We start from the raw sequence: 27,856 nt of genomic DNA, 5'->3' as shown, positions 1-27,856 counted from the left end.
CCCATACCCCCTGACTCCGCTATCCTTAAGAGCTCTATCTAGCTCTCTCTTGAATGTATTCAGAGAATTGGCCTCCACTGCCCTCTGAGGCAGAGAATTCCACAGATTCACAACTCTCTGACTAAAAAAGTTTTTCCTCATCTCTGTTCTAAATGGCCTACCCCTTATTCTTAAACTGTGGCCCCTGGTTCTGGACTCCCCCAACATTGGGGACATGTTTCCTGCCTCTAACATGTCCAACCCCTGAATAATCTTATACGTTTCGATAAGATCCCCTCTCATCCTTCTAAATTCCAGTGTATACAAGCCTAGTCGCTCCAGTCTTTCAACATAGGACAGTCCCGCCATTCCGGGAATTAACCTAGTAAACCTACGCTGCACGGCCTCAATAGCAAGAATATCCTTCCTCAAATTTGGAGACCAAAACTGCACACAGTACTCCAGGTGCGGTCTCACTAGGGCCCTGTACAACTGCAGAAGGACCTCTTTGCTCATATACTCAACTCCTCTTGTTATAAATGCCAACATTCCATTAGCTTTCTTCACTGCCTGCTGTACCTGCATGCTTCCTTTCAGTGACTGATGCACTAAGACACCCAGATCACGTTGTACGTCCCCTTTTCCTAACTTGACACCATTCAAATAATAATATGCCTTCCTATTCTTACCACCAAAGTGGATAACCTCACACTGATCCACATTAAACTGCATCTGCCATGCATCCGCCCACTCACACAACCTGTCCAAGTCACCCTGCAACCTCACAGCATCTTCCTCACAGTTCACACTGCCACCTAGCTTTGTATAACCTCTGACACCTGTTCTAATCAAGAATCTATCTATCTCTGCCTTAAAAATATCCACTGGCTTGGCCTCCACAGCCTTCTGTGGCAAAGAATTCCACAGATTCACCACTCTCTGATTTCCTCTTCCCCTTTACACCGCAATGTTGTATCCTTATTGTTTTGATGTGTTTATGCTTTATTCTTAATTGTTAACTGTACGTTTGTGTTGTCATTTGTGAGCGGAGCACCAAGGCACATTCCTTGTATATGCACATACTTGGCCAATAAACTTATTCATTCATTCATTCATTCATTCATTCATTCATTCATTCATTCATTCATTCATTCATTCATTCCTTCCTAAAAGAATGTCCTTTAATTCTGAGGCTATGGCCTCTAGTCCTAGACTCTCCCACTAGTGGAAACATCCTCTCCACATCCACTCTATCCAAGCCTTTCACTATTCTGTATGTTTCAATGAGGTCCTCCCTCATTCTTCTAAACTTCAGCGAGTACACAGTGTACTTAGTTCACAATGGTGGAGCGAAGGAAAGGATCTAATCTGTGTGTAAACTGTGCAATCTCTCGCGGATGACTGCCTGCTGACTCCCGCTGCACCGGCCAACGTCAGCAAGAGGTCACTAGACTCCAGTGCACTCTGCCAGTGACACTGACTCCCCAAACCACCAAGAGGTGGTGCTTTGAGAAAAAGAAGGAAGTTTACAGACTGGGTGATAAATGTTTGTGGACACAAGGAAGTGCAGGTGCTGGAAACTTGAGCAAAGAAAGTGCCAGAGTAACTCAGCAGGCCAGGCAGCATCTGTGGAGGGAAATGGACTTGCGATATTTCTGGTCGGGACCTTTCTTGAGTTTAGTTTAGTTTAGAGATATGTCGTGGAAACAGGCCCTTCGGCCCACTGAGTCCGCGCCGACCATTCATCACCCGGACACCAGTTCTATCCTACTAAGGAGAATTTACAGAAGCCAATTAACCTACAATGTGCACATATTTGGAATGTGGGTGGAAACCGGAGCACCAGGCGAAAACCCATGCGGTCACAGAGAGAACGTGCAAACTCCCTACAGACAGCACCCGGTATCAGGATCAAGCCCAGGTTTCTGGTGCTATAAGGCTGCAACTCTACCACTGCACCGCTGAGACTGACCACCTTTCAGTTGGGGACCCTTCTTGAGACTTCTTCGGTTTGAAGAAGGGTCCCGACCTGATGCGTTACCAGCCCTTTTCCTCCAGAGGTGCTGCCTGACCCACTGAGTTTCTCCAGCACTTTGTTTCCCCACTGAGATTTGTTGTTGAATGAGGTGACGGCTGGTGAGGCAGACGTGGCTCCACATTGGTATCAATGTTGACTCCATATTGGTATCAGTCCCTAAGGCACCAATGAGCAGCTCTTCTGAGGCTGTCTCTGGGGATCCCGAGTGACTGCTTCTCTTCTGGTTCTGTTTCCGTGCAGTTACTCTGTTTAGAATGGTTGAAGAGGGAATATTTTGGAAGAAGCCACAAATAACTCCAGACTCCTATTAAACATGCATGCAGGTACAGCAGGCAGTGAAGAAAGCCAATGGAATGTTGGCCTTCATAACAAGAGGAGTTGAGTATAGGAGCAAAGAGGTCCTTCTGCAGTTGTACAGGGCCCTAGTGAGACCGCACCTGGAGTACTGCGTGCAGTTTTGGTCTCCAAATTTGAGGAAGGATATTCTTGCTATTGAGGGCGTGCAGCGTAGGTTTACTAGGTTAATTCCCGGAATGGCGGGGCTGTCATATGTTGAAAGACTGGAGCGACTAGGCTTGTAAGCACTGGAATTTAGAAGGATGAGAGGAGATCTTATCGAAACGTATAAGATTATTAAGGGGTTGGACACGTTAGAGGCAGGAAACATGTTCCCAATGTTGGGGGAGTCCAGAACAAGGGGCCACAGTTTAAGAATAAGGGGTAGGCCATTTAGAACTGAGATGAGGAAAAACTTTTTCAGTCAGAGAGTGGTGAATCTGTGGAATTCTCTGCCACAGAAGGCAGTGGAGGTCAATTCTCTGAATGCATTCAAGAGAGTGCTAGATAGAGCTCTTAAGGATAGCGGAGTTAGGGGGTATGAGGAGAAGGCAGGAACGGGATACTGATTGAGAATGATCAGCCATGATCACATTGAATGGCGGTGCTGGCTCGAAGGGCCTAATGGCCTTCTCCTGCACCTATTGTCTATTGTCTAAACACAGGGACCTGTCAAGGCCAGCAGAACTGATATGTACATTGCTTAGTTCATTGTATTGTCGCATGGTACCGAGGTACAGTGAAAAACCTTTGTTGCGTGCTCGGCAGCCAGCTGAAAGACAATACATGATAACAATCGAACCATTCACAGTGTACAGATACATGATAAGGGAATAATGTTTGGGGGCCCTGAACAGAAGCCAAAGCCTCCTTGCCTTAAATAAAAGGGGAAGCAATGTGACTTCTTCAGCATTGATGGCTTGACCCAAAGATTCTGTTGTAATTCATGAACGGCACGGTGGCGCAGCGGTAGAGTTGCTGCCTTACAGCGAATGCAGCGCCGGAGACCCGGGTTCGATCCCGACTACGGGCGCTGTCTGTATGGAGTTTGTACGTTCTCCCCGTGACCTGCGTGGGTTTTCTCCGAGATCTTCGGTTTCCTCCCACACTCCAAAGACGTACAGGTTTGTAGGTTAATTGGCTGGGTAAATGTAAAGATTGGCCCTAGTGGGTATAGGGTAGTGTTGATGTGCGGGGATTGCTGGTCGGAATGGGCCCGGTGGACCGAAAGGGTCTGTTTCCGCGCTGTATCTCTAAATTAAACCAAAGCCACCTCGTTTCATGCCAGCGAAACTACTTACTTCAGAAGTCTGACACCAGGGTTGAATGTTACAGTAATTGAGAATGGAAAAATCTACCAGCTGGATTTCTGAGCACAATGAGAGGAAACTGAAACTGCAGTTTTGTTTCCTGAGTGACATTATGAAATATTTCAAAGGCGTTGTGCTATACTTGCCAAGAAACCTCTTTATTGAAAATGAACGATGTGAGATACCCAAGAGCGTGATGGGGTACTGCAAGAGTTTGGTTTGTATCTGTTTAAAGGGTGTATCCATTGGTGTTTAACCTTCTCCAGCATAGCCTGTGCTGTGGACAGACGTTTCCCGAAGGTCCTCGTGAAAAAAGGATTCCACGTACAAATGTTACGTTATCGCAACTTTTAAGAAACATTTAGACAGGTACATGGAAAGGACAGGATGCGAGGGATATGGGCCAATCACAGGCAGGCCTAGTGTAGATGGAACATGTTGGTCAGTGTGGGCAAGTTGGGCTGAAGGGCCTGTTTCCATGCTGTCAGACTGTGACTCAATGACTCTGTTGATTTTGTCCGTAGGTTGGAAAATACGCAAAAATCACTTAATATACCACAGTGTTGTAGTAAATGGCATCAAAGGTACATAGGACTAACGAGACCGCACAATTACTTAAAGTGGAGAGAGGGGAGAGAGGACACTAGTTCTGCCAAACAAACGTGAACCCTCGTTGGACATTAGATTTGAATGACATTATAGGAGCTCGTTCATATGTAGGGATGTCCATAAGTGTGGTGTTCGTAAACTGGGGAGGAGGTCTTCAGGAGACACCACCTCTTGACGGGTTGAGTGGACTTCCACAACACTCAATGCTTGACATAAACTGGAGATGTGAGTGAATACAGGTCCTCGTAGTTTAGTTTATTATAGTCACATATACCGAGATACAGTGAAAAAAAGCTTTTATCGCGTCAAAGGAAATACTATACATGAATACAATCAAGCCATCCACAATGCACAGATACAGATAAAGATAAAGGGTTGAACATTTTATTGCAAAGATATAAAATTTGAAGTCCAATAATGTCTGATTAAAGACCTTCGACCTGAAATGTGAATTATTTTGTTGATTTCCACATCTGCCGTCTCATCGGCTGCGTTTCCAGCACTTGCTATTTTTTATTTCAGATTACCAGCATCGGTTAAAAAATGTTTTGAGTTTCTTAAATTAATTAATGACCTCATCTGGCAAGCAACCGTAGTTGATGACAATGATAAGACAATTGAATTTTAAACTCAAATTGAGAGAATGGGCGGGAGGGAGGCAAGTATTTTAAACTTAAATCAAGAATAATAATTTAGGAAGGATATGAGGACAATAGACAATAGGTGCAGGAGGAGGCCATTCGGCCCTTCGAGCCAGCAATGTGATCATGGCTGATCATTCTCAATCAGTACCCCGTTCCTGCCTTCTCCCCATACCCCCTGACTCCGCTATCCTTAAGAGAAATTTCTTCTGTCAGAGTGTGGTAAATCTGTTGAATTCATTGCCACAGTCGGCTGTGGAGGCCAAGTCAATGGATATTTTTAAGGCGGAGATTGACAGATTCTTGATTAGTACGGGTGTCAGGGGAGAAGGCAGGAGAATGGGGTTGATAGGAAAAGATAGATCAGCCTGAATGAATGGCAGAGCAGACCTGATGGGCCGAATGGCCTAATTCTGCTCCTATAATTTATGATGAGGACATGAAAGCAGAGGTGGATTGAGTGAACTGGCCAGTTATTTTTAGGGATAGACCAAAAATGCTGGAGTAACTCAGTGGGACAGGCAGCATCTCTGGAGAAAAGGAATGGATGACGTTTCGGGTTAAGACCGGGTTCAGACTGAAAGTCAGGGGAGAAGGTGACATAGGGATATGGAAGGGTAAGGTGTGAAAACGCAGTTATTTTTTAGGGATCAGTCAACACATTTTGTAACCAGAGAGCAGTGCTGAACTATTATCGACCTCATTGATGACCGTTGGACTATCCTTGATCGCACTTTGCTGGCTTTACCTTGCACTAAACGTCATTTATTCCCTTATGTATCTAGACACTGTAAGTGGCTCGATTGTAATCATGAATGAATGAATAAGTTTATTGGCCAAGTATGCATATACAAGGAATGTGCCTTGGTGCTCCGCTCACAAATGACAACACAAACATACAGTTAACAATTAAGAATAAAGCATAAACACATCAAAACAATAAGGATACACCATTACGGTCTAAACATGTGGGTGCAAATAAACCAGAGCAAAAAAGAGACTACAGACTTTGGTTATTGAGTAGAACTACCACTTGTGAAAAAAAAGCTGTTTTTATGTCTGGCTGTGACTGCTTTGACAGTCCGGAGTCACCTTCCAGAGGGAAGTGCTTCAAAGAGTTTATGGCCAGGGTGAGAGGTGTCAGAGATGATCTTGCCCGCTCGCTTCCTGGCCCTTGCAGTGTACAGTTCGTCAATGCGGGGGAAGGTTGCAGCCAACTACCTTCTCAGCTGTGCGAACGATCCGTTGCAGCCTCCGGATGTCGTGCTTGGTGGCACGATGTATTGTGTATGATGTATTGTCTTTCCACTGACTGGATAGCACGGAACAAAAGCTTTTCACTGTACCTCGGTGGTACACGTGACAATAAACTAAACTGAACGAAGGGCGTCTTTCAAAATGCAGAATGCAAATTCCAAGGGGTGGACCCCTTATTTGTAATTTACAAAATGAGTTAAAGACGATATCAGTCTTACAGAAAACGCACAAAGAATTGCGGAAAGAACGTGGTAGGATATAAAAAGAGCAGAGAATGACTAAAAGATGAATGAGGAAGGAAGCATTAGAGTACAAAGCAAAGCTGGCCAGAAATGTAATAAGTGACAGTGGAGTTTCTCTACAGATATTTTAAAGAAACATTAAATTGGCTGATTTATAGATAGTGTTGTAGTTCGTGACCTATTAACAGAAACAGTCAGACAACCGAATTCGTTTAACCTCTTTATTCTACTCACTCAGGTGGGAGAGAGCCGAGACACTGGAGCGTTCAGAAACGCTCAGGCAGCCAGTGTAGCCTCTCCCTCTCAGAAAACTCAGATTCACACACATTTTATACCCGTAATACATGTGCCAGTACTTTTCCATTGCTGCCTTATATGGCAAGTTTACGATGTCCTATAAATCTTTATGTTTCCTTCGGGACCTCCGTGTGGGAACAAAGGGCAGTCCATGTGGCAAGATGTTCTTCTTAACACTTCAAAGCATTAAACGCAGGTTGCTGTTATCAAAGGATGCACTTAGCCATAAACTGTGCGGCATGCTGACAAACAGGAGGCCTCAGCAATATAACCAAGCTGGAATCTTTTACACTCCTGCAATAGCACCCACATAGCTGCATACCTAATGTTAACCCTTACAATAGTGAGTTGGGAAATTAAAAGAAGATCATATGAAGTCACTCATTTAAGACAGAAATGAAGCAAAGGTTGTTTCCTTAGACTGTTTAAGAGTCTTTGGAACTTTTCTTTCCCATTCGGATTGTTCCGAACATTGTAGATTGCACCTGTCGAATAAAACACAATCTCATTCAGTAAATCAATCATTCCTTCCGGAGGAAGGGCGTTCCCACTCACCCGTTGCAAACTTGTGTATCCGGGCTTGAATATTCCACTGCATTTAACTTTTAGAGATACAGCGTGGAAACAGGCCCTTTGGCCCACCTAGTCTCTGCCAACTGACCATCATCCCATAAACCAGCACTCTCTTACACACTAGGGACAATTTACAAGTTACAGAAGCTAATTAACCTACAAACCTGCACATCTTTGGAATGTGGGATGAAACCGGAGAAAACCCACGCGGTCACAGGAAGAACACACAAACTCCGTACAGACAGCACCCGCAGTCAGGATCATAGATACATAGACAATATGTGCAGGAGTAGGCCATTCGGCCCTTCGAGCCAGCACCGCCATTCAATGTGATCATGGCTGATCATCCACAATCAGTACCCCGTTCCTGCCTTCTCCCCATATCCCTTGTTTCCACTAGCCCTAAGAGCTCTCTTTTGAATGCATCCAGCGAATTGGCCTCCACTGCCTTCTGAGGCAGAGAATTCCACAAATTCACAACTCTGTGTGAAAAAGTTTTTCCTCATCTCAGTTCTAAATGGTCTACCCCTTATTCTTAAACTGTGACCCCTGGTTCTGGACTTCCCCAACATCGGGAACATGTTTCCTGCATCTAGCGTGTCTAATCCCTTAATATTTATATATGTTTCTATAAGATCCCCTCTCATCCTTTTAAATTCCAGTGAATACCAGCACAGTCGCTCCATTATTTCATCATATGACAGTCCCGCCATCCTGGGAATTAACTTAGTGGACCTACGCTGCACTCATTCAAGAGCAAGAATGTCCTTCCTCAAATTAGGAGACCAAAACTGCACACAATACACCAGGTGTGGTCTCACCAGTACCCTGTACAACTGCAGAAGGACCTCTTTGCTCCTATACTCAACTCCTCTCGTTATGAAGGCCGACATGCCATTAGCTTTCTTCACTGCCTGCTGTACCTGCATGCTTACTTTCATTGACTAGGACATTCAGGTCTCGTTGTACATTGAATGGCGGTGCTGGCTCGAAGGGCCGAATGGCCTACTCCTGCACCTATTGTCTATTGTCTATCCCCTTTTCCTAACTTGACACCATTCAGTTAATAATCTGCTTTCCCATTCTTGCCTCCAAAGTGGATAACCTCACATTTATCCACATTATACTGCATCTGCCATGCATCTGCCCACTCACCCAACATGTCCAATCTGCATCCTCATTGCATCCTCTTCACAGTTCACACTGCCACCCAGCTCTGTGTCATCTGCAAATCTGCCAATGTTACTTTTAATTCCTTCATCTAAATCATTAATGTATATTGTAAATAGCTGCGGTCCCAGCACCGAGCTTTGCGGTACCCCATTAGTCACTGCCTGCCATTCTGTAAGTGACCCTTTAATCCCTACTCTTTGTTTCCTTTCTGCCAACCAATTCTCTATCCATGTCAGTACCCTACCAATACCATGTGCTCTAATTTTACCCACTAATCTCCTGTGTGGGACCTGATCAAAGGCTTTCTGAATGTCCTGGTACACTACGTCCACTGGCTCTCCCTTGTCCATTTTACTTGTTACATCCTCAAAAAAAAATCCAGAAAATTTGTCAAGCATGATTTCCCATCCATAAATCCATGCTGACTTGGACTAATCCTGTTACTGCTATCCAAATGCGCCACTATTACATCTTTGATAATCGACTCCAGCATCTTCCCCACCACTGATGTCAGGCTAACTGGTCTATAATTCCCTACATTCTCTCCCTTCTTTCATGAAAAGTGGGATAACATTAGCTACCATCCAATCCACAGGAACTGATCCAAAATCTAGATCATTGGATCTAGAACATTGGAAAATGATCACCAATGCATCCACGATTTCTAGAGGCACTTGCCTGAGTTCCCAGGGATGCAGACCATCAGGCCCTGGGGATTTATCAGCCTTCAGTCCCATCAGTCTACCCAACACCATTTCCTGAGTAATGTGAATTTCCTTCAGTTCCTCCGTCACCCTAGGTCCTCTGTCCCCTAGTACATCTAGATTGAACCCGGGTCTCTGGTTCTGTAAGGCAGCAACTCTACCGCTGTTCCACTGCGCTAATAACAAAGTCTTGCCACTGCCTATCACCATATTCTTCTCCTGCCTTCAGTCACATTAAATTCACTCATCACATTTATCAGTCTGAAGAAGGGTCTCGACCCAAAACACCACCCAGATCAGTCTGAAGAAGGGTTTCGACCCAAAACACCACCCAGATCTGTCTGAAGAAGGGTTTCGACCTGAAACACCACCCAGATCAGTCTGAAGAAGGGTCTCGACCCGAAACGTCACCCAGATCATTCTGAAGAAGGGTCTCGACCAGAAACTTCACCCATTCCTTCTCCCCTGAGATATTGCCTGTCCCGCCGAGTTACATAGAAACAAAGAAACATAGAAAATAGATGCAGGGGTAGGCCATTCGGCCCTTCGAGCCTGCACCGCCATTCAATATGATCATGGCTGATCATCCAACTCAGTATCCTGTACCTGCCTTCTTTCCATACCCCTGTTCCCTTTAGCCATAAGGGCCATACCTAACTCCCTCTTAAATATAGCCAATGAACTGGCCTCAACTACCCTCTGTGGCAGAGAATTCCACAGATTCACCACTCTGTGTGAAAAAAAACTTTCTCATCTCGGTCCTAAAAGACTTCCCCCTTATCCTTAAACTGTGACCCCTTGTTCTGGACTTCCCCAACATCGGGAACAATCTTCCTGCATCTAGCCTGTCCAACCCCTTAAGAATTTACTCCAGCATTTTGTGTCTATCTTCACAATAAATTAAGCAGGGTCTCCATTAATTTGCAAACCCTTTGCTTTAGGTTGGAAATGTGTGGAGGGACTTTCCAAAGATCTTCTGAGATCAAATTTCAGTCTCTGAAACTGGAAGGTCACTTGGGTTAACCATACATCAGAGGGAGCCATGAACACTGCTGAGTAGGATGGTGTGAAAGTAAAAGTGAGTTTAGCTGAGATGGATACGATGTAATGTACTTTGATGCTCCTCGTCACCTTTTATCCTGGGTCAAATGAGCTACGTGTAAAATGTGTTGCTAAATCTGTCACGGGAACACCTATTGTGGGCATGAGGCTGATACGGCTTGGTTTGTTTCAAAGTCATTCTTTCCTATTCCTATGTACGTTGGTCTAGATTGTAAGGGGTGAGTTATAGATATATTCAGAAAGCCCATTTGGTTCATTTGTGATAAGAGTGGGCTAACCGGCAACTGTGATGATGCGTCATCAGCGGTCAGTAGATCATAGAATCAATCAGCATGGAAACGGGCCATTCCAGTCAACATGTCCACACCAACCAGTGGTCACCCATCCATATTAAGCACTTATGGAGAGAAGGAATTGGTGACGTTTTGGGTCGAGACGTTTCAGGTCGGAAGAAGGGTCTCGACCCAAAACGTCACGCATTCCTTCTCTCCAGGGATGCTGCCTGTCCCGCTGAGTTACTCCAGCTTTTTGTGTCTATCTTCAGTTTAAATCAGCATCTGCAGTTCTTTCCTACACATATTAAGCACTTGGTCCATCGTCTTCTCTGTTTAGCTTAGTTTATTGTCACGTGTGCCAAGGTACAGTTGTGTTGCGTGCTGACCAGTCAGCGGAAAAATAATACATGATTATAATTGAGCCGCCAACAGTATTCAGATACATGATGAAGGGAGTAACATGAATAACGTATAGTGCAAGGTAAAGTCCGATCAAAGATAGTCGGAGGGTCACCAATGAGGTAGATAGTAGCTGAGGACTGCTCTCTAGTTGTTGGTCGGATCGTTCAGTTGCCTGAAAACAGCTGGGAAAAAACTGTCCCTGAATCTGGAAGTGGGCGCTTTTTTCAGTTTCAGTTTAGTTTATTGTCACGTGTACCCGAGATACAGTGAAAAGCTTTTGTTGTCTTTCTGCTTGCTATCCAGCCAGCAGAAAGACAATACACAATCAGGCCATTTACAGCATATAGATACATGGTAAGGGAATAATGTTTAGTAGAAGGTAAAGCCAACAAAGTCTGATCAAGGATAATCCGAGGGTCACCAAAGAGGTAGATAGTAGTTCAGCACTGCTCTCTGGTTGTGGTAGGATGATTCGGTTGCCCGATTACAGCTGTGAAGAAACTGTCCCTGAATCTGGAGGTGTGTGTTTTCATACTTCGATACCTTTTGCCTGATGGGAGAGGGGAGAAATGTGAGTGGCCAGGATAATCGACTCATCCTCGATTATGTTGGTGGCCTTGCCGAGGCAATGTGAGGTGTAAATGGAGTCAATGGAAGGGAGGTTGGTTTGTGTGATGGTCTGGGCTGCGTCCACAATTCCCTACGATTTCTTGTGGTCTTGGATGGAGCTGTTCCCAAACCATGCTGTGAAACATCCCGATAAAATGCATTCTACGGAGATAGGTTTCTGTAGGTTAAATGTGCTCATCTAGACAATTCTTAAATGCTCTCTACAAACCTGCTTCATGCACTCTATCAGCTGTGTATTCCAGGTACTCTCTGGGTGAAGAAGGATTTCCTCATATTCCCCTTTACCTAAACCTTTGTCTCTAGTTTTTATCCTCTTCCGAAATGGAGGCAAATGTCTTCATGTTTACTCTCTCTACACCCCCAAGATTAAGTCCAGTAGTTTAGTTTAGTTTAGTTTAGAGATACAGCGCGGCCCACCGGGTCCGCACCGACCAGCGATCCCTGCACATTAACCTATCCTACACCCACTAGGGACAATTTTTACATTTACCAAGCCAATTAACCTACATACCTGTACATCTTTGGAGTGTGGGAGGAAACTGAAGATCTCTGTGTGCAGTTTTGGTCTCCAAATTTGAGGAAGGAAATTCTTTCTATTGAGGGAGTGCAGCGTAGGTTCATGAGGTTAATTCCCGGAATGGCGGGACTGTCTTACGTTGAAAGACTGGAGCGACTGGGCTTGTATACTCTGGAATTTAGAAGGATGAGAGGGGATCTTATTGAAACATATAAGATTATTAAGGGAATAGACACGCTAGAGGCAGGAAACATGTTCCCAATGTTGGGGGAGTCCCGAACCGGGGTCACAGTTTAAGAATAAGGGGTGGGTCATTTAGATTGGAGATGAGGAAAATTTTTCTCACTCAGAGCTGTGGAATTCTCTGCCTCAGAAGGCAGTGGAGGCAAATTCTCTGGATGCTTTAAAGAGAGAGTTAGATAGAGCTCTTAATGATAGCGGAGTCAAGGGGTATGGGGAGAAGAGAGGAACGGGGTACTGATTGTGGATGATCAGCCATGATCACGGTGAATGGCGGTGCTGGCTCGAAGGGCCGAATGGCCTACTCCTGCACCTATTGTCTATTGTCTATCTCGGTGAAAACTCACGCAGGTCACGGGGAGAACGTACAAACTCCGTGCAGACAGCACCCGTAGTCGGGATCGAACCCAGGTCTCCGGCGCTGCATTTGCTGTAAGGCAGCAACTCTACCGCTGCGCCACCGTGCCGCACGTAGTGCTCTTTCCCTTGTTGGCCTATCTACAAACTGCATGAAAAGGCTCTCCTAGACACAACTAAAAAAATCCACCCCTCTGAGCCTTTAATGATAACTCAATCTGCTAGTATTTGGGGAATTGAAATTCCTCAGTACAATCACACTATTTTGTTTTACATCTCCCTAATATCCGCCTACATATCTGTGACTATCTCCTCCTGACAGCTGGGAGGTCTGTAATACACACCCATCAAAGCAGCTACACCCTTTTCCCTTACAAATTTCTTACCACATGGACTAATTTGAGGAGCCAACTTAGATGAATGCACAAAGACTTTTACCCAGCGTAGGGGAATCAGGAGCCGGAGGACAAAAGTTTAGGGCGAGAGAGGAAACAATTAATAAGAACCTGAGGGAAAACTTTTTCACACAAAGGGTGGTGGGTATATGGGATACATGGTAGCAGGCCCTTCGGCCCAACGAATCCGTGCCGACCAGCAATACCGTACGCTAACAATATCCTACACACGCACTAGGGACAATTTACAATTTTACCAAAGCCAATTAACCTACAAACCTGTAAACCTGTAAGTCACCTGGAGTGTGGGAGGCAATGGGGGAGAAGGTGGGAGAACGTACGAACTCCATACAGACTGCACCCATAGTTTGAACCCAGGTCTCTGTCGCTGTAAGGCAGCAACTCTACTGCTACGCCACCATGCCTATCCAATCCCTCCACAGATGCTGACTGACCCATTGAGTTTCTCCAGCACTTTGTGTTCCAGCATCTGTATTTCCTTGTATCTTCATACAAGACAGTGTGTTGTCTGATATCATGTACAAGCTCATTCTTGTTCACTGGTCCAAACTCATTTCCTTCGGGGAGAAACTAGCCAGATTTTGCAACTTTTGGTTTGGTTTATTATTATTGTCACTTGTACTGTGATACAGTCAAAAGTTTTTGTTTGTGTGCTATGCAATCGAGTTGGATAATACTATACATGAGTGCAATCAAGCCATTCACTAAACAACTTTAGGCTTTACTTTAGAGGTACTGTGTGGAACAAGCCCTTCGGCCCACCGAGCACGCGCCGACCAATGATCCCCACACACTAACACTATCCTACACACTAGGGACTATTTACAATTTTACCAAAGCCAATTAACCTGCAAACCTGTACGGCATTGTGGAGTGTGGGAGGAAACCGGAGCACGCGGAGAAAACCCAGGCGGTCACAGGGAGAACGTACAATCTCCGTACACACAGCACCCATAATCAGGATTGAACTCGGGTCTCTGGAGCTGTAAAGCAGCAACTCTACCTGCTGCGCCACTGTGCTGCTGTAAGTACAACAGCTAGAGCAAAGGGAAAAGTATCAGTGTTCAGAAAATAGTTTCTTAGCGTTGTAGCATAACAGTTCCAGAGAAAAAGTCCAGTGTTTGCAATGAGGTAGGTCGGAAAGTTGTATCCTAGCTTATGGAAGGTCCTCGGAAGTCAGGTAACAGAGAGGAAGAGGCTATCCTGAGTCTGGTGCACGTGCTTTTAAGTGTTTTGTATCCTTTCCCAGTGGGAGTACAGTTCGTGTGCACTTTTGGTTTCCTAATTTGAGGAAGGACATTCTTGCTATTGAGGGTGTGCAGCATAAGTTCACCACCCGGGCAGGATGACATGATGAAAGAATGAGTTGACTGGACATATTCACTGGAATTTAGAAGGATGAGGGGGGATCTTATAGAAACATATAAAATTCTTAAGGGATTGGACAGGCAGGAAAAATGTTCCCGATGTTGGGGGAGTCCGGAACCAGGGGTCACAGTTTACGAATAAGGGGTAGGCCATTTAGGACTGAGATGAGGAAAAACCTTTTCACCCAGAGAGTGGCGAATCTGTGGAATTCTCTGCCACAGAAGGCAGTGGAGGCCAATTCACTGAATGTTTGTGAAAGAGAGTTAGATTTAGCTCTTAGGGCTAACGGAATCAAGGGATATGGGAAAAAAGCAGGAACGGGGTACTGATTTTGGATGATCAACCATGATCATATTGAATGGCGGCGTTGGCTCGAGGGGCCGAATGGCCTACTCCTGCACCTATTGTCTATGTTTCTATGAGTGGAGAGGAGAAGGGATGTTTGGGGTGGGAAAGTCGATAATGTTGTTGGGTTTAAAATGTTGGGTGCTTTCCCGCGGCAGCATGAAGTATAGATGGAGCCAGTGGTGGGGAGTTTGGTCTCTCTGACGGACTGGGCTACGTTCTACAGCCTTGCAATTTGTGCAAGTCCGCAAATGAGAAATGGAGACATTTTGAACTAATTAAGTATTACGTTTTAATAACCGTAAACAAAACATAGTACTTTTTTTTCTGTTGGCCAACAAACTTCTGGCAGAGTGAGATGCTAAAGTCATAAGCAATTAATATTTCAAAAGCTAAGAGTCAGTGTCAATTGTAAAATGGCCTGGCACCCGAACAATGAAATTATTTCTTGTCCACACTCTTGTTGTAGCTTTACAGGCACATTAAACTAATAACACGATAAATAAATATACAATAAATTATCTGTTATACGAAGTAACCAACCATAGGGCAAGAGGTATTCTCCCATTAGGCAAGAAGTGTGAAAACACACAACTCCAGATTCAGGGACAGTTTCTTCCCACCTCTTATCAGGCAACGGGCGGCACGGTAGCGCAGCGGTAGAGTTGCTGCCTTACAGCGAATGCTGCAGCGCCGGAGACTCAGGTTCGATCCTGACTTCGGGCGCCGTCTGTACGGAGTTTGTACATTCTCCCCGTGACCTGCGTGGGTTTTCTCCGAGATCTTTGGTTTCCTCCCACACTCCAAAGACGTACAGGTATGTAGGTTAATTGACTGGGTAAATGTAAAAATTGTCCCTAGTGTGTGTAGGATAGTGTTAATGTGCGGGGATCGCTGGGCGGCGCGGACTCGGTGGGCCGAAGGGCCTGTTTCCGCGCTGTATCTCTAAATCTAAAACAAAAATCTAAATCTAAAACTGAACCATCCTGCACTGAACATTCTTCACATTATTCCCTATATCATGTATCTGTACACTGTGGATATCTCGATTGTAAACATGTATTGTCTTTCTGCTGACTGGTTAGCACTGTACCTCGGTACGTGTGACAATAAACTAAACTAATGAACTAATAATAGTCCCTTCATTAGGACTAAAATGGATGGTGTGACATTGTGCTTAGACCAAATTTCTGGTCAATTCTGGATATTTTGGTGAGAAAACATTTACCTGAAAGATGAAGTTGCTTCCTCTCTCTCTCCACAGATGCTGCCTCAGATCTTATGCATTTCCGGATTGTTCTGATTTTACGTTAGATTTTCAGCACCTGTTGTTTAAAAAAATTTTTTATCATGAGATTTAACCAAATCAGAATCCAATGTCTAAATCAACATAATGTTCGTTGGAAATTGATCGATTGTAATCATGTATTGTCTTTCAGCTGACTGGTTAGCGCGCAACAAAAAGCTTTTCACTGTACCTCGGTACACGTGACAATAAATTAAACTGAAACTAACTAAACTGAAACTAATTTGAGGTGATAATTCGTCGTTCAGATGGAATCAAAGCTGGTCAGTTATTAATACGTTGTACGTAATTCTGCATGTTCCCATAACTCTGCCAAATGGGAAATCCGTGCAGTCATTTTCTGATATCCCAATCTGATCAACAGTGAATGCCTTCAATCTCACTGGTTGAGTAGGATTATTGCCATACAGTGCATGAGGTATGTTGCATTTCCATGGACTGTCCGGATGTCTTGGTTGTTTTTAGCTTTTTGGGGTGCAATGTGATCTACCGGGCTCCCACCATCTTACAGACTCACACTCCTGAGATATAATAAGAAAATAACTGCAGATGCTGGTACAAATCAAAGATATTTATTCACAAAATGCTGGAGTAACTCAGCAGGTCAGGCAGTATCTCAGGAGAGAAGGAATGGTGCCCAGATCTCCCACTGTCTTCCTGTCTCCACCTATGTCCTTCCTTTGTCCCGCCCCCCTGACATCAGTCTGAAGAAGGGTCTCGACCCGAAACGTCACCCATTCCTTCTCTCCTGAGATGCTGCCTGACCTGCTGAGTTACTCCAGCATTTTGTGAATAAACACACTCCTGAGATAATGAGAGAGGTTTAGGTTTATTATTGTCACGTGTACTGAGGTACAGTGCATGCTGTCCAAACACATCAGATCAAATCGGCACACTGGTGCAGTGGGAAAGCTGTTGCCTCATAACTCCAGAGACCTGGGTTCAATCCTGACCTCGGATGATGTCTGTGTGGAGTTTGCGCATTCTCCCTGTGACTGTGTGGGTTTCCTCCAGGTGCTCTGGTTTGCTCTAACATTCCAAAGACATGCGGGTTTGTAGGTTAATTGCCCCTTTTGTGCAGGGAGTAGATGAGAAAGTGGATTAACATAAAACTAGTGTGAACGGGTGATCGATGGTCGGTGTGGATTCTGTGGGTCAAAGGGCGGGATTCCATGCTGTCTCTCTAAATACAAACAGTGTCTAAAACCATGAGGGGGGGAGGAAGGGGAGATAAATAGGGTGAATGCACACTTTTACCCACAGTCGGGGAATCAAGAGCCAGAGGACACAGGTTTAAGGTGAGAGGGGAAAGATCTAATAGGAACCTGAGGGGCAACTTTTCCACACAGATGATGGTGGGTGTATGGAACGAGCTGCCAGGGGAGGGTTTGAGGCAGGTACTATAACAACATTCAAAAGACATTTGGACAGTTCTATATGAATAGAAACGATTTAGAGGGATATGGGCCAAACGTGGGAGGGTGGGATTAATGTAGATAGGGCGTCTTTGTTGGCATGGGCAAGTGAGTACGAAGAGCTTATTTCTGTACTGTATGACCATAGACACTATCAGTCCAAACTCAAGCACCGGAGAAAGAGCAAAACAAACAGATGACAGAGAGTAGACACAAAATGCTGGAGTAATCAGCGGGACAGGCAGCATCTCTGGAGAGAAGGAATGGGTGACATTTTTGGCCGAGACCCTTCTTCAGACTGATAGAGTGTAGGATGTCATTTTCAACATTGTAGTGCATCAGTTTCATAGACAATGTCTAATGTCCTCAGTGGGGTAGCGGAGAATGGGAATCCCAGCCAGCAGCAACAGAAAGGTTGGATCAATTTAGTTTTGGAATAACCTGACTTCAAACTCGAGGAATGGTTGGAAGCCGAGGAAATTCACCCTTCACAGGGTGCAAACTGATGGTCTAGTTAATTGCCTGGAATTTTTCCCGCTTCCCCATTGCATGTTATCATTACTGTTGTTTCCCAGGTATTCGTAATTAAAGGTGGACTCGCCATAGTGAACACAAGGGCCACCATGTGAATGACTGGTATTGCAGAATCCAAGAGTGGTTTTAGTTTAGTTTAGAGATGCAGCATAGACCCACTGAGTCCGCGCTGAACAGCGATCCTTGCACACTAGCACTGTTCTACGTACACTTGGGATCATTTACAATTTTTACCAAAGCCAAAAATCTGTATGTCTTTGGAGTGTGGGAGGAAACTGGAGCTCCTGGAGAAAACCCACTCAGGTCCCAGGGAGAACGCACAAACTCCGTACAGCCAGCACCCATAGTCAGGATTGAACTTGGGAGTCTAGCGCTGTAAGGCAGCAACTCTGCCGCTGCACCACTGTGCCGCCATGCAAAATGTTGCAAAGATCTCAATGGAAGTCTTAACCGCTTGATTCAAAGAGGAACAGGAGATTGTGAAAAGTAGTGCATTGTTTTGTCTTCAATAAAGAATTTTCTTTGATTATCGAATAAAACTAACCCTCTTTTCTTCCACTGTCTTCTGCAGATCCGAATACTGTCATGAATTATGAAGGAATCGCTCTCCTGATAGTGATGGCCACCTGTAGCTACATCGGAATACTGACTGGCTTTGGGGCCTTCATTATGAGCTTCTTGGGATCAAGGCATCCTCTGTTGTTTAACATACCAATTATGTTACATTTTATAACGGGTAACCATCTCTTCCTTTTTCTTCTAATTGTCTCAGTTGCCTTTGTTTTTCTTCCAATCCTCCCCTTGTCTTGGGACATTGGTTGCAGCTGAGTTTTTTGCACTGTTAATTAGTGGGATCCAAGGGAATACTGGGCAATGGAGGCACGTTGGTATACGAGTCCAAAGATCTCTGAAATTAGCATCTAGCATCTAAGTAGCATAGGTTGTTAAAGTAGGCATGCGGAATGTTTAACTCTGACACTCATCTCAAAGTCAAAATGTTTTTGAGTCCCATTTCGAAAGCTTGAATACCTGATCTGAACACTTTAGTTTATAGATAGAGCGTGGAAACTGGGCCATTTGGCCCATTGAGTCCGTGCCAACCAGCGATGCCCGTACATTAGCACTATCTTACCCACCAGGGACAATTTACAATTTTTACGAACGCCAATTAACCCAGAAACCTGAACGTCTTCGGAGTGTGGAAGGAAACCGGAGCACCCGGAGAAAACCCTCCGGTCACGGGGAGAATGTACAATCTCCGTACTGACAGCACCCGCAGTCAGGATCGAACCCTGTTCTCTGGTGCTGTAAGGCAACAACTCCACGGTTGCACCACCGTATCACCCATGTCATCCTGGGCAGCATCTGGAACAGAAATAAAGAGGGCCACATGTAAGAGCTTATAAGGATAGCGGAGTCAGGGGGTATGGGGAGAAAGCAGGAACGGGGTACTGATTGAGAATGACCAGCCATGATCACATTGAATGGCGGTGCTGGCTCGAAGGGCCGAATGGCCTACTCCTGCACCTATTGTCTATTGTCTACATCGCAGGTTACTGAAGGAATGGAAAGTGAAGCCATTGCTGGTGATTCTATGGGTGTGACAGGATTGATAAAAATAAAGATAGACACACAGTGCTAGAGTAACTCAGCGGGTCTGGCAGCATCTCCATTTGCAGAAAATGTGGTTGCCTGACCCGCTGAGTGACTCCAACACTTTGCGTCTATACCAGCATCTGTAATTCTTTGTTTCTAAATAAAAATGAAATCTGGTGAGTGGTGGTCATTCACGTGGAAGACTGTGATGAAAAAGTATAAAGAATAACTATTCATTCATTATAAAATGTGAAGAATAAATATCATGGTGAGGGAGGCAGTAAAGTGGCACGGTGGCGCAGCGGTAGAGTTGCTGCCTCACAGCTCCAGAGACCCAGGTCTCCATTGCCCAGTATTCCCTTGGATCCCAGGTCTCTGACTATGGATGCTATTTGTGCGGAATTTGAATGTTCTCCCCGTGACCTGCATGGGCTTTCGCCGGGTGCTTTGGTTTCCTCCCACACTCCAAAGACGTTCAGGTTTGTAGGTTAATTGGCTTCGGCAAAATATTGTAAATTGTCCCTGCTGTGTGGGATAGTGCTAGCATACCGGGTGATCGCTGGTCGGCGTGGAATCAGTGGGCCAAAGGGCCTGTTTCCATGCTGTAACTAAACTAAACTAAAAGTGAGTAGGATGGAACTGCAGAAGCTGGTTTAAACCAAAGATAGACACAAAAAGTTGGAGTAACTCAGCAGGTCGGGTAGAATCTCTGGAGAAAAGGAATAGGTGATGTTTCGGGTTGAGACCCTTCTTCTGACTGAGAGTCAGGGGAGGGGGGAACGAGTGAGACAGACAGTGATGTGGAGAGATGTAGAACAAATAAAGGACAGATATGCAAAAAAAGCCCGTGATAGTGAGTCTGGGTTAAAATATGGTTGCAGAGCAGGAGGAATCACAGAGGGGGAGCAGCAAGAGAGGATGATGCAGAACTCTCGTCAGAGAGAGGAGGAGGACTTCTTCAAAGTAGACATACCTTGAGGAGATTTTGCCGTGGAGCGGACGAAATGTGTAGGAAGGAACTAAAAGTGACTTCAGCGTCAAATATGGTGAAGGAGAGAACACAAGGAGCAAGTGAATGTAATCTTCAGTATACATACCAAGAGTTCTGCTGTCAACTGAAGTAGGTGACTACTGACTAAATATTTCCTTTAGGATTTAATTCAGGGAGATTGCAAAGTGTTGTACTGATCTTCAGACTAGACTTGGCAATGCTGTCTCAAAATAATTAACTCATGTACACCTCAAGAGAATTGAGACAATCAGGCTTAATTTTCATTTGTCGCTATCTTGATGAAAATACCATTTAAATGCTATTTTGCCGCTTATTTTAAGCATTTGAAATACCTCGTCAAAATGACACTTGAATCCTTAATGCAAATATATTTAACAATGCGTTTAACAAATGAACTCCCCAAGTGTCTGCAGAATATCCCAGCCAGATGGAACATTTGCTTAATGTTCTCAGGGAAGTGGGAGAGGAAGAAACATGCTTAGATTAATGTTTCGAGGATCTCTGTAACACAGCAGCAGTGTATCCAGAACCAGGTGTCAGTCAGTCAATGGAAGTATTGAGAAATAATAATAGCAGTTAGCTTTGCGTCAGTGTAGAGCAAAATAATCAAACGTTGCAGGCAGATCTCACAGTGGACACAGATAAACTGCATAATTATTTATTAACCAACACCTTCCCTTTGATTCCTAGCCATGATTTCTTTTTGTCTATTCCATCATCGAACCAATATCTAATGAATGTTCATCAAGTTGACCATAAGATCATAAGTGATAGGAGCAGAATTAGGCCATTCGGCCCATCAAGTCTACTCCACCATTCAATCATGGCTGATCTATCTTTCCCTCCTAACCCCATTCTCCTGCCTTCTCCCCATAAACTCTGACACCCGTACTGATCAAGAATCCATCTATCTTTGCCTTAAATACATCCATTGCCTTGGCCTCCACCGCCTTCTGTGGCAAAGGATTCCACAGATTCACCACCCTCTGACTAAAAAAGTTGAAGGTGTAAATCTTTCTCGTTCTGCACACATGCTGCCTGACCTCCTGATTACCTATTTGCTATTTCTTCTTTCAAATTTTCAGCATCTGAAGCAGCAGGGTATCATGAGGGGAATAGAGAGCGTGAATGCACAGTCCCTCACCGACATTTGGACAATCAAGAACCAGGGGACATAGGTTTAAGATGAGAGGTAAAGATTTAATAGGAACCTGAGGGGCAACTTTTTCCACACAGAGTTGAGTTGAGTTTATTGTCGTGTGTACCGAGGTACAGTGAAAAGCTTTTGTTGCGTGCTGACCAGTCAGTGGTAAGACAATACATGACAACGATGGAGCCATCCAAAGTGTACAGATGGAGTAACGCGAATAACTTTTAGTGCAGTACTATAACAGCATTCAAAAGACACTTGGACAGGTTCTTGGATAGGAAATGTTTAGAGGGATATCGGCCAAATGCAGACAAATAGATCTAGGTTGAATGGAGCATCTTGGTCAAATGGGTTAGCTGGGAAGAAGGTACAGCAAAAAGCTTTTTTTACAATCTAAAAGACAGCGGAAAGACAATATTTGATTACAATTGAGCCATTCACAGTGTACAAATACAGGATAAAGGAATACGTTTAGTAAGCATCGTTAAAGTCAGATATGCTGCTATTGGAGTAGAGATTTTAAAAAGCAGAGCGATTGTGATTTTTAGATTTAGATTTAGAGATACAGCGCGGAAACAGGCCCTTCGGCCCACCGGGTCCGCGCCGCCCAGCGATCCCCGCACATTAACACTATCCTACACACACTAGGGACAATTAAAAAAATTTTTTTTTACATTTGCCCAGACAATTAACCTACATACCTGTAAGTCTTTGGAGTGTGGGAGGAAACCGAAGATCTCGGAGAAAACCCACGCAGGTCACGGGGAGAACGTACAAACTCCGTACAGACGGCACCCGTAGTCAGGATCGAACCTGCGTCTCCGGCGTTGCATTCGCTGTAAGGCAGCAACTCTACCGCTGCGCCACCGTGCCGCCCTTTGCGTGATTGCCGATCCACCTCTGTGACCAGCACACAGAGTCGCCTGGCTTGGGCGCCATTGGTACACATGAGATTAACAAACCAACACCAATAGCTTGCCCCTCAAAATCGCTCGCTGTACTGGATGGTGACGATGACTCAGGCTAGGCTGTAAGCTAGGACTTAAGCTAGACTATAAGTGCGACTAAGGTAGACAATAAGCTAAACTAATGTAGACTATAAGCCAGACTAAGATATGTAGGAAAATAACTGCAGATGCTGGTACAAATCAAAAGTATCACAAAATGCTGGAGTAACTCAGCGGGTCAGGCAGCATCTCTGGAGAGAAGGAATGGGTGACGTTTTGGGTCGAGACCCTTCTTCAAGCTAAGCTAAACTATAAACTAAACTCTAAACTAAACTCACCTTGGATGGTTTTGTCCTTGTGTTTTTCAGCCATTCTGGACATTGGGTCACTGTCGCTGTGCTCCTACCTGTTCTTCCAGGTGAAGACGAGGCTGAGGAGGAAGACATTTGCGAAGATAACCCTGCAGACTACCCTGGGAGAGAGCTACGTGATTGCCGTGTTTGCTCTCATGTTTGCAGTAACCGCCTCGGCCTTGAGTCTGCACAAGATCCTTCTGAAGGACGTGAGCGTGCCAGACGGGAGGACAGAAGAGCAGTCGCCCCTGGTGGCTCCACTGCCCTGTGAAAACAATGAAGAGAGCGGCTAAACTCTCTGCACTACAACCCTCTGGACTCCCTTGGAGTTGTGCGTTTGACCCAGTGCCCTGTGTGCAGCGGTGCTAACGGATGGGGTCAAAGCACCGGGTCAGAATGCAGCCCAGTTTGCAATGGACAGCTCGCTGCAGAGCAGCAGGAACAACATGTTGGGCTGCGTGAGGGGGAAATGCTTTAATGTTTGCCTTATATATTTTTTCAATGTATATTTTTACTTTTTGTACATTCGCCACCACTTGAAGTAGTAAGATTTTGTGGTGTAGATTTTCTGAAGTAGCTGCTCTGACAATGGTGATTTATAATCAATAAACCTCACTGAGTTTGACTCACCAGGTATGAATCTTGATTAGTACAGGTGTCAAGGGGTTATGGGGAGAAGGCAGGGGAATGGGGTTGAGAGGGAAAGATAGATCAGACATGATTGAATGGTGGAGTAGATTTGATGGGCCAAATGGACTAATTCTGCTCCTCGAACTTTTGAACATGAACCGTAGAATTTCCCAATGTCGGGGCAGTGGCGGATGGAGAATATCTGAACCTCACCTACAAGGTTCCCTGTGACACATTCCAATTGTCTGTCTCACGATGGCCTGAGTGTAACCACTATTGATGCAGTTCAGTTTAGAGCTACAGCATGGAAAGAGGCCCTTGACTCCAGACTGACCATTGATCACCCACTCTCAACAGTTACACAGATATGTAGAAAATAGGTGCAGGAGTAGGACATTCTGCCCTTTAAACCAGCACCGCCATTCAATGTGATCATGGCTGATCATCCACAATCAGTACCCCATTCCTGCCTTCTCCCCGTATCCCATGATTCCGCTGGCCATAAGAGCTCCATCTAGCTCTCTCTTGAATGCATCCAGTGAATAGGCAGAGAATTCCACAAATTTACAACTCTCTGGGTGAAAACATTATTCCTCATCTCAGGTCAAAAGGGCCTGCCCCTTATTCTTAAACTGTGGCCCCTGGTTCTGGACTCCCCCAACATGAGGAACATGTTTCCTGCATCTAGCGTGTCCAATCCCTTAATAGTCTTATAAAGTTCTATGTTATCCCACTTTCATATCCACTCCTGACAAATTAGGAGCGATTGTACACAAGTACAATCGCCAATTAGATACAGAACGTATAGAAGCAGCTCACTGAGTCTGTATACGAGAGTCGCCAGGTATGCAGCCGTCGCCTCCACCCGCATCTCCTCGCCCGGCCACCTTCAGCCTTTGTGCCCCGGGAGCACCTCCCACAGCCGATCTTGTGGGAGCGGAAGGCAAGACCCCCGGTCCACACTGAAGGGCCTGGTTCCACACTGTATGACTCTATGATCTATATCTCAGGAATCAATGTTCCCTGCATTACCTCTTTAAAATTCTACCAAATTATTTTACATTCTTTAAAATGGAGACCAAAAAAATGTATGCACTATTCAAGATCTCACCAACATCCTGTGCTTTTCACTCCAATCTGTGCAATAAAACCTATCATTCTGTAACGCTTCCTCATTATAGTATCTTTTGTACCTGCACTTCAGCCCTTTGTGTTTCATGTGCCAGGGGTGAGGGGATGGAATCAGTGGGAGGGTTGAAATGCACAACCTCGATCTCTTTCGTGTGAAATTGTAGCTCACTCCAGGTCAGTTGTGACAGCTGCCCTCGTGACATAGTCTCCTTTTATACTTCTGACTCACTTAAGAATTAGATTGGGATTATTATAACATAGTTAACCAATAAATGCAACCCTTGCGTTGGTGGTGCAAGGCTGTGGATACCTCAGTGGAAAGGGTTACTTTCTATATATGAACTGATACATTCTGTGTGTGAATTGACCATACAATGCACCTGAATTGACTATACAGTGCCTATTGTTTAACGTAATAGAGATTGAGATTGCACTATTCTCACCTAGGTAAACTATGACATATTATCGCGGTTGATAATATGTGCTCAATAACGTTGATCCCCGAGAAAAGAGGGGTTCTGTAACTGAAATGGAGGAAAGTCTTTTACCCAGATTAGAAGAATCAAGAACTAGAGGACAGGCTTAAGGTGGGGGGGGGGGAGGGGAGATTTACTAGGAACCTGAGGGGCAACGTTTGTACACAAAGGGTGGTGGATGTATGGAATGAGGTAGTTGAGGTTGGTACTATCACGTTTAAAAAATATTTGTTGGACAGGTACATGGATAGGGTTGGTTTAGAGGGATATGGGCCAAACGGAGGCAGGTTGGACGAGGGTAGTTGTGGCATGTTGGTTGGTATGGGCGAGTTGGGACTTTATCTTCCACAAAACATTACTCTCGTTATTCCCTTCATCACGCATCTGTACACTGTGGATGGCTCCATTGTAACCATGTATTGACAGGTTAGCACGCAACAAAAGCTTTTCACTGTACCGAGGTGATGTGACAATAAACTAGTACTAAACTAAAATAACATAAACTAATATTGATCCCCGGGAAAAGAGGGTGCTATGCGATGTAACTGGAAAGTAGGAAAATGATCAACAGAGATACATTGGAATTTAGAAGGATGAGAGGAGATCTTATCGAAACGTATAAGATTATTAAGGGGTTGGATATGTTAGAGGCAGGAAACATGTTCCCAATGTTGGGGGAGTCCAGAACAAGGGGCCACAGTTTAAGAATAAGGGGTAGGCCATTTAGAACTGAGATGAGGAAAAACTTTTTCAGTCAGAGAATTGTGAATCTGTGGAATTCTCTGCCTCAGAAGGCAGTGGAGGCCAATTCTCTGAATGCATTCAAGAGAGAGCTAGATAGAGCTCTTAAGGATAGCGGAGTCAGGGGGTATGGGGAGAAGGCAGGAACAGGGTACTGATTGAGAATGATCAGCGATGATCACATTGAATGGCGGTGCTGGCTCGAAGGGCTGAATGGCCTCCTCCTGCACCTATTGTCTATTGTCTATTGGCTAGAAGCATTAACCAAGCAGTTGCAAAGAACACCAAATGTGTTGAAATAAATTTCATCAGCCATGATCACATTGAATGGCGGTGCTGGCTCGAAGGGCTGAATGGCCTCCTCCTGCACCTATTGTCTATTGTCTATTATCTGGTTTGGTAGGGAAGGTGGGGAGACATGAGAGGTTGATGTCGGTGAACTGTTTCTGGTAAAACATCGGAGAGACAGAGGGAGGAAATGGGCAGATTGACGCAGGGGGGGGGAGATCTGGGAGGGGAGGGAACAACGTTCAGGTCGTTGGTGTTAATGACCGGCTGGTTGGCTTTGCAGAGGCAGGGTTATTGTGCACAGCAAGGAGTCCACTGCTCTGATCCTCGGTGGACCCAGGAGACATCCAGCAGCAGCATCCTGCTGGGATCTAACTAATGAAAGAGGCTTCATTGCTGGATTAATGAGAAAACATCGCGCTGTGCTGGAACGTGAATATGCAAATTGCTTTGGGATATAATTGCATTTTCTGCAGTAAAGGATATGATGGGATTAGCAGCCATCTGTTTAATGTTCTTATCTCAAACAGCCTTTCCACCATCAATAGTGCACACTTTGGATTGTTTGCATGTAAATGTTTTTCAGACTGCATTCTTTTTATTTAATAAAATTAAAACAAGGATTGTAAATGTGAGTTTCGGGCAAGTGTTCAATGTCTCGTCAGAAGATAGGATTTTAAAAGATCAGGGTTAAATTCACCATTTAAAGAAATTACACTCCGCTGACCTGTATGGTTGTCAGGGGTTACGGGGAGAAGGCAGGAGAATGGGGTTAGGAGGGAGACGGAGATCAGCCATGATTGCATGGCGGAGTAGAATTGATGGCCTTATGATCTGCTGAGTCTCAATCCCACCATCTCACCCCAGTTCAATGCTCTCTGATATCTCACTCAGGCCACAAGCAGTGGCAGCCTTATGTATGTTTGGACTAACAGAAGCACTGAAGACTGGTCTCGACCTGAAACGTGACCGTTTCCTTTTCTCCAGAGAAGCTGTCTGACTTGCTGTCTGTCCAGCTTTTTGTGTCTGTCTAGTTGAAATCAACATCTGTAGTTCCTTCCTGTACAGAAGTACTTGTCTTGCAGGTAGTGAGTGCAGAACGATCGTCTTGGAGAAATTCCTGGATGCCAGGGGTTAGGATTGGAATGTCTGGGTGGACTCAAGGGGCTGAATGGCCCACTCCTGCACAAGGCCTTAGTTGATTTTCACCCCATTTCCAGCCCCAAGACGCTTACTGCAGTCTCAGCTAGGATTATTAAATTACTCAATGATATTGGGCTACTTTCTACTTGGAATCTTTAGGTTTTAGAAATGCAGCACGGAAACAGGCCCTTCGACCCACCGTGTCCGTGCCGACCAGCGATCACCATGTGCACTAACACCACCCTACATACACTAGAGACAATTTACAATTTTACCGAAGCAAATTAACAATAGACTATAGACAACAGGGGCAGGAGTAGGCCATTCGGCCCTTCAAGCCAGCACCGCCATTCAATGTGATCA

General features: G+C 44.9%; 1 protein-coding gene across 1 annotated transcript in view; it reads left to right on the top strand.

Annotated features, from left to right (window-relative positions):
* Positions 1-25,090, top strand: part of LOC144598684 (uncharacterized) — a 35,876-nt gene extending 10,786 nt beyond the window's left edge. The window contains exons 2-3 of the mRNA XM_078408953.1: positions 18,598-18,762; positions 23,100-25,090. Coding sequence (XP_078265079.1) covers positions 18,598-18,762; positions 23,100-23,377 — 443 coding nt within the window. The 3' untranslated portion in view covers positions 23,378-25,090. The remainder of the gene's footprint in view (positions 1-18,597; positions 18,763-23,099) is intronic.
* Positions 25,091-27,856: the final 2,766 nt, after the last annotated feature.

This window comes from Rhinoraja longicauda, chromosome 1 (genome assembly GCF_053455715.1).
Source record: "Rhinoraja longicauda isolate Sanriku21f chromosome 1, sRhiLon1.1, whole genome shotgun sequence".
Lineage (NCBI taxonomy): Eukaryota > Metazoa > Chordata > Chondrichthyes > Rajiformes > Arhynchobatidae > Rhinoraja > Rhinoraja longicauda.
Note: the sequence above shows the minus strand (reverse complement) of the source record. Positions and strands in the feature narration are given on the sequence as shown.